Below are 13,251 nucleotides of genomic sequence, written 5' to 3' on the forward strand. Positions count from 1 at the left end.
AACAGTCTTTCTTGCTGTGAGTAAATAGGTGCTACATTGTGTTTATATGGTTTATTGCCGCCTAATAAGTTGAATTGCAAAGATTAAAAAGGTTGAAAGGTGTAATATAATGGGGGGCTTTCCGATAAATTTTCAAGCCGAGAGCTACTTTTTGTTACAAATTAGTGCAACGGGCAAAAGTGAGTACACTCCTCACATTTCTGCAGAGATTTAATTCTAACGTTTAATAGAACATCACTAAAGAAACATTGCTTTGACACAATGAAAACACTTACGTAAACAAAGGTCATGTCACGACCACTACAAGCAGTGGACCCAAATGCGTAACGTTTCACACAATGCTTTATTGGGGGATCGGGGGAGTCAGGGCGAGAGGAAAAAGACCGTGATTTGGTGCTCGCTAGACAGGAGGAGCGGGAAGCCCTCGCGAAAGAAGCGTGGTCGGGGATCGAAACAAGTCAGGTAGCCGGGACAAGAGAACGGAGCATGGTCGGAGATTGTAACAAGTCAGGTAATCGGAGACGATCGGGCCCCCACCAGAGGACAAAACTCCTTCCAGAATCTGGAGTAGAACTGGGGGCCCCGGTCGGAAACAATGTCTTTTGGAATGCCATGGAGCCTGAAGACGTGGAGCTGGACTGCCTGCGCGATCTCCTTGGCGCAAGGGCCCTTCGGGAGCGCAAGAAAGTGGACCATGAGGATGGTCGTCATCCCATCAGAAGCAGGCAGTCCAGTCGCAAAGTCCATGGCAACGTGGGACCAGGGGCGGGTGGGAATCGCTAGCGGCTGAAGAAGGTTCGAGGTAGTTACACTCCACAGGTGAGAGACGGCGCGAGGAGAAGACGCAGGGATGGATCCTGTTCTCCTTAGTCGACCTCTGGGACAGAACTGGTCCAACTCCCATGTTTGAGGCGTCCACCTCTAAGATGAGCTGGCGGTCAGGTTCATGCACCTGGAGCATGGGTGCCGAGGAAAAGTGGGCCTTGAGGGCGGAGAAGGCGTCGCTGGCCGCCGGAGACCACCAGAACGCCTCTTTGGGGCTGGTGAGTGCCGTGAGAGGAACCGCCACCGAGCTGTAGTTCCGAATGAACCGGCGGTAAAAATGGGCAAACCCAAGGAACTGCTGGAGCTTCTTTCGGCAGTCAGGAACGGGCTGGGGGGTGACTGACGACACCTTGGCTGGATCCATCTGGTTGCTACTTTAACCAAAAACAATAACTTTAGATTAAAATCTGTGTTTTTGCACCAATTGAGGAAAAGGGGACATTTTTTCAAGTATTAGCTAAAGTAATAACCAACTGTGCGAAGGGAATGTTACTTATATGAGGTGACTTTAACACTGTACAGAATGGCAAAGTGGACAAGTATCCTTCAGTACATGGAACAAATACAAAGAGGTCGAGGATGTTGAATAACATAACTAAAGAATTGGGATTGATAGATCCATGGAGAGAGAAGAATCCCCAAACTAAAGACTATACTTTCTATTCAAACCCGCATGGCAGCTATTCGAGAATTGATTACTTTTACATTTCAAGACAACATATGCATACAGTAGTAGAGTGTGGTATAGAGAATATTACTATAAGTGACCTTTCTCCAATTACTTTGAAACTAAGTTTAGACAATGACCCCATTTTAGGTATTGGAGGATGAATGTATCTCTCCTCTCAGATAAAAACGTAGTACAGGAAATAAAACGGTGTATAAAAGAAGATTTTCAAATCAATGACAACAATGAGGTTTCTCCATCAATATTATGGGAAGGAGGGAAAGCTGTAATAAGGGGGAAATTAATTGAAATATCGTCCCGACTGAAACAAACACGCTTAAAGAACCAGAAGGAATTGGAGGATAAGATTAAGGAACTAGAAGAAGAACATAAAAAAACACCAAATGAATCCAGATTACAGGTATTAAAAACAACCAGAAGCAAATTAGATGAACTTTTGACAAATAAAGCAGAAGGGGCTCTGCGCTTTGTGAACCAGAGATACTATGAAATGGGCAATAGAGCCAGTCGACTGCTAGCCTTCCAACTTAAAAAGGCCCAAACAGATAGAATTATATCACAAATAAAATATCCCATCTCTAAACAATGTATAGCAGAAGCATTTGCAGATTATTATAAAGAATTATACAAGGACTCAGAAAATGACTTAGATAACTACACGGCACAAAACTTTTTAGGAAAACTACATTTACCAACACTAACAGGGGGGGGGGATACATTAGAAATTATTCGCCCCATTACAAAACAGGAAATACAAGATACAATAAATAACTTAAAAATAAATAAATCACCAGGAACGGATGGATTCCCGGGGGTGTTCTACAAAAGCTTTAAGGAAGAATTAACACCAGTACTGCATAAAGTATTTAACTATGCTCTAACAAAAGGAGATCCCCCCCAAATCATGGTCGGAAGCCATCATAACAGTCTTGCACAAAGAAGGAAAAGACCCAATATTGTGTGAAAGCTATAGACCAGTTAGTTTACTTTGTAATGATCTAAAAATTCTTACAAGCATATTGGCAAAAAGAATGCAGAAATTTATAGCGAAATTAATTAGAAATGATCAAACAGGGTTTATTCCGGGAAGGCAGGGTGCAAACAATATTAGGAGGATACTAAACATAATTACGAGCACAAAATCTAAGACCCAACCCTCGATGTTACTGAGCTTGGATGCACAAAAAGCTTTCGATAGGGTGAAATGGAGCTTCTTACATCAATCACTTATAGCTTTTGGCTTCCCTCAAATATTTGTTGAATGGGTGAAAATAATCTATAAAAATCCTAAATCTCGTTTTAGAGTAAATGGTCACTGTTCAGATTTCTTTGATATCAAAAGAGGAGTCCGGCAAGGGGATTGTTTAAGCCCACTCTTGTTCGCAATAAGCATAGAACCACTCGCAGAATCAATTAGACAAAATGAGCAAATAAGGGGGATATTTTATGAAGGAGGAACAGAACATAAAATATCATTGTTTGCAGACGACCTGTTAGTAATGCTGAAGGAACCTTCGTTATCAATACCACCACTGTTGGAGAGCCTTAAAATATATGGAGAAGTAGCTGGGTATTCAAATAATGAGAGCAAATCAATAGCAATGATGATATCGGGAAAATGCCCAACAGATGTGATTGAAAGATTTGATTTTAAATGAACAAATAAAGGGTTTAAATATTTGGGGGTGACCATTACACCACATACCACACAGCTGTTTGATGCAAATTATGGAATGTTGATAAAAGAAATAAGGAAAGATTTGGAAAAATGGGAAATTTTGCCCTTAAGTCTTATCGGAAGGATAGAAACAATTAGAATGAACATATTACCAAGACTATTATTTCTGTTTCAATCCCTTCTAATTCTGATCCCGGCATCCACATTTAAAATGTTAAATAAATTGATAACAAAATTCCTTTGGCAAAACAAGAAACCTAGAATAAAATACAAAACCCTGTTAGCTCCTAAAGAAAAAGGGGGCCTAGACCTACCCAATATTAAATATTACTATTGGGCAGCTCAAATTAAAGCACTTATCTTGTGGATTACTACAGACAAAGATACAATATGGGTGGACATGGAGCAGCGATCTTGTCCAAATATGCCTGTGGAATCGTTACCATACATATCAGTCACGAGGTGGAAGAAATTAAAAATCCAGAATGAATGGATTAAGGGAACTATTAAAACTTGGTCAACAATACAAAAAAAATTAAAAATATCAAGATCTGTGAAAAGGGCTACCAAAATAGCGAAAAACCCAGACTTTAAACCTGGGGTTATGGAGGTAGGGTTTCAAAAATGGGCCCAAAAAGGACTGATGTTGATTACCCAAGTATTGGAAGCACAGGCAATGAAATCATTCGAACAACTCCAACAAGAATTTGACCTACCCAGAAATGATTTTTACAAATACTTGCAACTAAGGCATTACATCCAGAAACACGAGGAATAGGGGAAAATATGTAAGGAGCCAACTAAGGTAGAGGAATTATTAATATCATATACAAAAGGACAATCAATAAAGGGGGTTATATCAAAACTATATAAAGCCCTGAGAATGGATCTCAGTAATGAGGACATGGCAGTTAAGGAAAAATGGGAACAAGAAACTAATGTAGCAATAAAAGACAACGAATGGGAAAAAACATTGAAAGAGGGACACAAAATAACCAACAGCCCGACATGGAGGGAGTTTGAATGGAAAGTAAAAATGCGATTCTTCTATACACCCTCTATCACTTCAAAATATAAAAATACCTCAAATCTATGTTGGCGTAACTGTGGGGGGGTCGGAGACTTTACGCATATTTTCTGGAATTGCCCTGTAATATTAAATTTTTGGAGAAGTATCCAGAGAGAAATAAAATTAATTACTGGCTGGGAGTTGCGGTTGGACCCAAAGGCTTACGTAATAGGAATTTTGCCAGAAGAATTACTATCAACAGAAAATATATACTAAGGGTAATGCTTCTGGTAGCAAAGAAAATGATCACAGTGTCCTGGCTGAAACCACAACCTCCTGACATAAAACAATGGAGAGACAAATTAAAGCAAATGTACATTATGGAAAAAATCACTGCAAGACTTCAACTGAAACTTGACCAATTCGAGAAAAGATGGAAGCCTATCACACAAATTTTACTTGATGTCTAAACACCTCCCCCTATTTATTATGTATTTGTTTTTTTTTTTTTGTTTTTTTGGGTGTATATATATATATATATATATTTTTATATACATATATATATTTCTTTTTGTATGGATGTATTGTATGAACATTTATTCTTCTTTTCTATTAATAGTATTTTTTCTTCTTTGTTGTTCCTTCTGTTATTTATGAGTGTGTCAAGTGTATATATTTTGTGTTGATGTAAGATGGTGGAATCAAACCTCTGTCAAAATTGGTGTGAGAAATAAAAAGTTAAAAAAAAAATAAAAAAATCTGTGTTTTTCATAGAAATCGGGAAAAAGTTGCTCTCAATAAACTTTGTGACCAATATTTACTCTTAAAACTATCTGGTGCTCAGCTCTGATCTTTAGATTTTAAGTGACAAACAATACATCAAGCAGCACTCTATACATTTAAAATTACATCTGGTAAAAATGCACATTAACAATATTATAACAATTTAACAACAGTGATCATATTCTTAAATCAAATACAATGACAAACACTTAATGTAATCAACAGTAAACAAGGTTTACTGTTAAATCAAGAGCAATAGTAAACTGTAACAGTACTCTAAATTCTCAAGTCATTTAACAGCTAACCGAAAAATAATAACAATAATAATGACTTTTGATTAAAATCAGTGTTTTTCATAGAAACCGGAAAGGGAGCAGAACCTTTATCAGGCACGACAAACCAGGTCGGACTCTTAAGAGTGATGCAATTTTTATTTTGAATGTTGAAGTACTTAATTCATTGCATTTGTGCAATATAATGCGTCCGTCGTCAGCCTAGAATGTCTGAAGATTTGCTTTTTAAGGAGTCTGCTGGGCAATCTAGAACAATTGAGAGTAAAAACAGAAGTCGAGTGGGTCTCGTAATAACGGGTTTGGTCGGAGGCTCGCTCGTTGCCCTCTACGCTGTTGCTACGCCGTTTGTGGCCCCTGCCTTAAGGAAAATCTGCCTCCCTTATGTCCCTGCGACCACCACACAAGTGGAAAACGTCCTCAATGCCCTGCGTGCCAGGTCTGGGACCCTGGTTGACATCGGAAGTGGCGATGGAAGAATAGTAAGGGTTGTGTGTTTTGTGCTATTTTTCCCATTAGTTGGAACCAACAAAGTAAAACGCCATTTTATTAGATTAATTTCCCTATTAACACCATTAAAAGCCAACTTGAAAAATTGAAAAAGGCAATTAATCAATTTAATAATATCCAACTTTTCAGAAAGCAGCCTAGATTTGGTATGCTAAAATTTCAGCCTGCATTATTTGACCTGTCTTTAAAAAAATCACCCTACGTGAAAGTTTTTCAGTGCTTGGCGATCAGTGTCGAAATCTCGTAGCTCTCCTTTGTCGCATTATCGTTTGACTCGTAGTGTCTCGTGAAAAAGTGCTGCGGTGCCCTAAAAGAGTTTCCAGTTCCTTCCCGTAAGTTTTTTGTAGTCGGCGTGTTTCATCACGCGCAGTGTCTCTTGACATCCATCCAATACCTGCACCGCTTATGTTCAGTAGGGTCGCGGGGGTGCTGGAGCCCATCCCAGCTATCTTTGGGCAGTGGGCATGGGACACCCTGAACAGGTTGCTGGCCAGTCGCAGGGCACAAAGACACCTCGCTCGCACATTCACACCTACGGGCAATTTGGACCGGCCAATAAACCAGACATGCATGTTTTTGGAATGTGCGAGGAAACCGGAGTGGCCAGAGGAAACCCATGCAACACCCCCGGGCCGCGCGACGGAGCGAGTTCGGCGAACGTGACGGAGCGAGTTCGGCGAACGCGACGGAGCGAGTTCGGCGAACGCGACGGAGCGAGTTCGGCGAACGCAGCGTCACACGGCGCGACACGAGAAAAGGCGGCAGGTGTGATCTGGCTACCCCCGTAACTGGGGGGAGCCCGCTCGTCCGACGACACCAGTAGCGCGGCGCGACGACAGGCGGGGCAGGACAAAGACTAGGAACCTTCCCGTGGTGTCCTGCGAAGGGCTCTCTCCTGGGGGAGCCTTACGAATCCAACTCAATCCACTCAGACTCGCTCTCTCTTTCTTTCTTGGTCCTCTCTCCTTCTTTGTCTCTCCTTTTCCTTCTTCCCCCTTTACACTCTTGTCTCTCATTTTCTCTAGCCCTCTCTTTCCTACTCTCTCCCCTCCTCTCTCACTCTCTTTTCCCCCTTTTCTGCGTTTTACTCTGTCTTTCTCTCTTTCTATCTGTCCCTCTCTCTCTCTCTCCTACTCTCCTCTCTCTGTCTTCTTAGGGCGGGCGACTTCGAGAGCAACCCTGGCCCCCAGTCCAAATGCCAGTGGTGCTTTCGAAACATTCGCTGCGACCACACCCCAATCACCTGTACTACCTGTCCACGGGGCTTCCATAAATCATGCACCGGCCTGTCCGAACGTACTAAGGACTTCAGAGGCTTCGTATGCTTGGTTTGCTCGGGTCACACCCCGTCAGGCCTGGTGGCACAGGACAGTCGCAGCCCCCTCTCCATTGGAGAACTATGGAGCCTCCCACGAGCGACTCTAGCGCTACTAAGGATTACCTTAGGCGCATTGAGTGACTCGACAACGACAGGCGGCCGTCAGCGCGCGGAGGGCGAAAGGTGGCGGACGTGCGCGGGACCCCCGTAACTGTGTCGGTGTCGTGCGTATCGCGCCCGAAAGTACCCGCGCCGCGGGTTAGGGGCTCGCTCGCGGGTGAGTGACCGACTAATTTGGACCGGCGTGGCTCGCACAATCTACGTGTTGCGCTAATTAAAAGAACGTGTTTTTTTTGTTGACTTTGATCACTAAAATAAAGTCGCTATCTTGTTGCCTGTACATACTTTTTGCTTATTCGAAATGTTTTACTATCTGTACAATGTTTTTCTGTCAGTTTGACTGGTATAAACTGACCTGAATTCCACCTTTTGGCCTTAACAATGCGTGCACAGCGTCTCTACGTCTCACTTGTTTAAGAACACGGAGAGGGGTCTATATTTTTGGGATGAAAAAAATCTTTTGATTTAATTTTTTTATTTTTGTAATCCTATTTCCCCCCTCTTTCCCATCAGGTGATTGCTGCAGCTAGGCATGGTTTTTTGGCGTCGGGCTTTGAGTTGAACCCTTGGCTTGTGTGGTATTCCCGCTACAAATCCTGGAGAGAGGGAGTCCACGGCTCCACCTCATTTCACATTTCTGACTTATGGAAGGTCAGTGTGTATGTTTACATGCTGTCAGTAATCTGATTCGAAACGGAATATTGTTTCTTAGTCCGACTGCAAGTCACCCGATCGCAATGGTTGGATTAGTCCTATCATTTTCTGATTGCTCACTTTCTGGTTTTCTGACCTGGGCTGTTTTATGACCCAAAGCACGATAGGGCTTGTCGTACAGAGACAAATAATAGATGTGAACTTCGTATTCTTTGGTTTCTTTGGGACATTCACATTTTATTTTATGCCCCCATGGCTAAAATGCTGTATTTATAGACATCCATATATAGGGGATACAACAGTTGTATCCATCCACGTGTAGTGTAAATCTATGCTTTAGGAATCCCACGTTACTTGCACATCTTGTAAACACACCAAACTCGGCAATCATGCTCACTTTTGGATCACGGTGAAAAAAATTACATGGTACTTTCTTGAATTCCATGTGACTTAAATTAAAAGGTTGTTAATTTAATGTCGTTGACATTTGTAATGATTTTGCCCCCACTTCGCCCTTGAATTCAAAATGCTTACAGAGGGCATTTATACGGAGGGTATTTCTTTGTCTCTGGGCATGTAAACGATTAATTCGGATTACTCTAGATATTCGATATTCCATTTCCAATCAGATTAATGTACGAATTCTATAGGACTAGCCTGATTTCATGAAAGTGTATGATGAAACATACAACCAATGCTCCATATAATTATATATACATCTCAATAGCAATAAATATAATTTTTATGAGGATTCACAGTGTTGATATATGATAGATAGCGTTAACCCCTTGTGAAAAATGGAACAACATACAGTGGCTTGGGAAACTATTTGGCCCCCTTGAACTTTCTGACCTTTTTTCACATTTTAGACTTCAAACATCAAGATATAAACTGTAATTTCTTGTGAAGCATCAACAATAAGTGGGACACAATCATGAAGTGGAACATACTTTATTGTATATTTTAAACTTTTTTAACAAATAAAAATACGAAAAAGTGGGTGTGCAAAATGATTCAGCCCCTTTTGCAACAAACTCTGTCCAGAAGTTCAGTGAGGATCTGTGAATGATTCAATGTTGATCTAAATGACCAACGACGATAAATGGAATCCACCTGTGTGTAATCAAGTCTCTATATAGATGCACCTGCACTGTGATAGTATCAGAGGTCTGTTTAAAGCGCAGAGAGCATCATGAAGAACTAGGAACACACCAGGCAGGTCCAAGATACTGTTGTGGAGAAGTTTAAAGCTGGATTTGGATACAAAAAGATTTCCCAAGCTTTAAACATCCCAAGGAGCACTGTGCAAGCAATAATATTGAAATGGAAGGAGTATCAGACCACTACAAATATACCAAGATCGGGCCGTCCCCCTAAACTTTCAGCTCATACAAGGAGAAAACTGAACGGAGAGGCAGCCAAGAGGCCCATGATCACTCTGGATGAACTGCAGAGGTCTACAGCTGAGGTGGGAGAATCTGTCCATAGGACAACAATTAGTCGTATGCTGCACAAATCTGGCCTTTATAGAAGAGTGGCAAGAAGGAAGTCATTTCTTAAAGATATCCATAAAAAGTGTTGTTTAAGGTTTGCCACAAGCCACCCGGGAGACACACCAAACATGTGGAAGAAGGTGCTCTGGTCAGATGAGACCAAAATCGAACATTTTGGCAACAATGTAAGACGTTATGTTTGGCGTAAAAGCAGCACAGCTCATCACGCTCAACACACCATACAGTCAAACAGTGTGGTGGCAGCATCATGGTTTGGGCCTGCTTTTCTTCAGCAGGGACAGAGAAGATGGTTAAAATTGATGGGAAGATGGATGGAGCCAAATAAAGAACCATTCTGGAAGAAAACCTGATGGAGTCCGCAAAAGACCTGAGACTGGGACAAAGATTTGTCTTCCAACAAGACAATGATCCAAAACATAAAGCAAAAGCTACAATGGAATGGTTCACCAAAAACATATCAAAGTGTTAGAATGGCCAAGTCAAAGTCTAGAACTTATTCCAATTGAGAATATGTGGAAAGAACTGAAAACTGCTGTTCACAAACGCTTTCCATCCAACCTCACTCAGCTCGAGCTGTTTTGCAAGGAGGAATGGGCAAAAATATCAGTTCCTCGATGTGCAAAACTGATAGAGACATAACCCGAGCGACTTGCAGCTGTCATCGCAGCAAAAGGTGGCACTACAAAGTATTAACTCAATTGGGCTGAATAATTTTGCACACCCACTTTTTCGTTTTTTTATATGTTAAAAAAGTTTAAAATACCCAATAAAGTGTGTTCCACTTCATGATTGTGTTCCACTTATTGTTGATGCTTCACAAGAAATTACAGTTTTGATATCTTTATTAGAAGTCTGAAATGTGGCAACAGGTCACAAAGTTCAAGGACGGAAAATAGTTTTGCAAGCCACTGTATATATATATATATATATATATATATATATATATATATATATATATATATATACACACACAATTTAGATTTGTTTTAAGCATAGGAGGTTGGAAGATCATCTCAGTTTGTACACTTTTATTAACTTTTTGATATTAAGTCAATTCAAGTCATTTTTATTTGTATAGCCCTTAATCACAAAGAGTGTCAAAGGGCTTCACCGGTAATTACACAGACTATTTTTTCAGACTATTATTTCACCATCCCCTGATCCGGAACCAACATGAGGGCAAGGAAAAACCTCAATATGAGGAAAATGAAGAAACTCCGAGAAGGGACCGCACATGTGGCATCCCCCTTTCAGGATTACCAGACAGCAAAGGATGTTGCAATCACAAATAATACAGATATTGTCCAAGAAAAGTATAGCTTATTCATATAGTAGAAGTGTGTTTTAAGCTTGGACTTAAACATTTCCACTGAGGTTGCAGAACGGGGAAGAGCATTCCACAGCACCGGTGCCCGGATGGAGAATGCTCTTGAACCAGCGGAACACTTCTTGACTCTTGGATCACCAGAAGACCGGCGCTTTCAGAACAAAGGCTTCGGACCGGAACTTAGGGGGAAATCAGATCTATTACAATTATTAATAGGCTTAATTCCAGAGTTTTTACTGTTGGCATGCGATAATGGCCTGAACTACTTATATACTTTGTATGAAATAATGTCTGTTCTAAGGTACTTTAAGGCTATTATTGCATTCATTATCATTTTAAAAATCAAGTCTTTTTTTCAGTTTCCTACAAATTCACAAGATGTTGGCCATCATCCATGAGAAATCTTTAAACATTATGGCCACTATCTCACGAAATATCTTTCAATGTATTGCTAATTAGCATTTGTTTTGACAAACTCATTATGTGGAGCTGCTGTTTTCAAAATGTATCCGCTTTAGCCTTTATCTCAAAACCCAATCATTGTCAGTAATGCCATTTTCAGATGAGGTCACCAATATGTTTGCCAATTTAAAAAGGGGACTGATAAAGTACTCATTTTCATTGTTTGTTCATCTTGGTCATCTAAATTTAGTAAATACAAAACTTCTCCTTAGTGTAGTTGTGCACTTGAATACGGTGTATCATCAATATTTGACTAGCAAACTTTGTGCTATCGTTATTTCAATTTTTGTTGTTTAATCTTTCTTTTCAAGGTCAGCTTTGCAGAGTACTCCAATGTTATCATTTTTGGCGTTCCCCAAATGGTGAGGTTTGATTTTGCATATATTGTTTTTTTTCAACCTTTAATTTATAAAACGAGAACTACACAGGTAAAATGTGAAATGTAAAATTGCATTAAACATGCTTGAACATCTTTTAAAAATTAAATGTGATCATGATTACAGATGGACAAATTGGAGCTGAAGTTGGAAAGCGAGTTGCCAAGCTCTGCTAAGGTGGTCGCCTGCAGATTCCCTTTTCCCAACTGGATACCTGAACACACCGCAGGGGAGGGTGCTGACACGGTGTGGGTGTACGATGCTGCATCCTTGAAATCACTCAGGCGATGTGGCGAGGAAAAGAAAGGGGCAGATAACACAGACATTGCACATACATAAAGGGAGATACTTGGACTTTGTCAGCAGGTTTCAGAAAATCACTCATTCACTGAGAAGAAAAAACAATGATTAGCTCTCAACTTCTGATTTGGAGCTGACATTCTGCTTTCCACCAGTGTTTGACATTTTTCATTTGTGGATGATTGTTGGTTAAAGTTCTGTAAACTAGTAAACCTTCTCTTGTCTCTGTTGTCCTTTCATTGTGGTTTTAGTGTGTGATTCCAACAGAATGAGAGAGTTCTGAGCGTCACATGACTATTTAAGCGGCCGCCATATTGGATTACAACTAATAACTTTTTGTATTAATAGTAAAACTGTGTCGTTTATGGACGTGGTAAACGGAAGAATCCAGACAAAAACTCGTTTGCCGGCAGTGATCTGTGGTTTTTTTGTGTAATTTTGTAATAATGTGATAAAACAAAAGAGCTTCTGATCAAATAACGTGAATGTTGTCTCTCAAACATTTTTTTCTGAACGGAGCCAAAAATACAATAAAACTTAAAAAAAAAAACTTAAATTTATATGTAAATCCCTAAATTACTGCCACATTAATCAATATGAAAACATGTTTTAGCCCCTAAGAAACGGTGACCATAAATTAAATAAGAACAACCTTAGAATGTCACTGTGTTCAACCTTTATTGACCCAGGGCACGTTTTTTTACATTGGAAAAATTTCGCGGCACACCACTAAACACAAATGTTGTAAAATGACACTGAACAGTATGTTTAATTACAATATAATTTTTAATTTTTTACAGCACAGACACTTGACAACGATGTAATATTTGCAGGAAGTGATTCATAAATGTTTTATACAATTTTAAAAAAAGTGACATTGGATAATTTCTCACGGCACACCTGACTATCTTTTATGGCACACTAGTGTGCCGCAGCACAGTGGTTGAAAATCACTGCTGGAGACAACATCATAATAAGCACAAACAAACATGAGGTTTTAAATATTTTCAATTACAGTGCACTCTAACGATGTGGTTCCAATGCTACCAGTAATACTGACATTCATTGTTTTAACTAAAGATTTCCTGACTGACCAAAAAAAGCTATTAACATACCTGTCAACCTCAGCCTATTGCTTAATAACGATGGCAATCCTCCCTATTACTTAATCTCTACAAACAATGCGGCACCTATTTACTCAAAAAAAGACCGACTGTAGATTAAAAACAGAAAAATGTGCCGAACCAAGTTTATATTATTCATTCTATTAAACAACAAAAACAATTTCATCATCTTTCTTAGTTTTTTTTACCCACTTGTAGTAAATTTAGTGTCTCCTATACTATTTTTTCAATTTCCCTGGTTACACGTGAAGTAGCAGGTTTGAATCCTCATA

The 13,251-nt window shown here is 40.0% G+C and overlaps 1 protein-coding gene across 1 annotated transcript; it reads left to right on the top strand.

Moving 5' to 3' along the window:
• The first annotated feature begins 5,368 nt into the window (after positions 1-5,368).
• On the top strand, positions 5,369-12,079 carry atpsckmt (fATP synthase c subunit lysine N-methyltransferase). The gene is made up of 4 exons (XM_088345291.1): positions 5,369-5,755; positions 7,735-7,872; positions 11,490-11,540; positions 11,682-12,079. The coding sequence occupies exons 1-4, from the start codon at positions 5,483-5,485 to the stop codon at positions 11,892-11,894; spliced, it is 675 nt and encodes a 224-aa protein (XP_088201417.1). The 5' UTR covers positions 5,369-5,482; the 3' UTR covers positions 11,895-12,079.
• The last annotated feature ends 1,172 nt before the right edge of the window (positions 12,080-13,251 follow it).

Source organism: Urocampus carinirostris, chromosome 1 (genome assembly GCF_059441175.1).
Source record: "Urocampus carinirostris isolate Australia breed hairy pipefish chromosome 1, RoL_Ucar_1.0, whole genome shotgun sequence".
NCBI classification, from domain to species: domain Eukaryota; kingdom Metazoa; phylum Chordata; class Actinopteri; order Syngnathiformes; family Syngnathidae; genus Urocampus; species Urocampus carinirostris.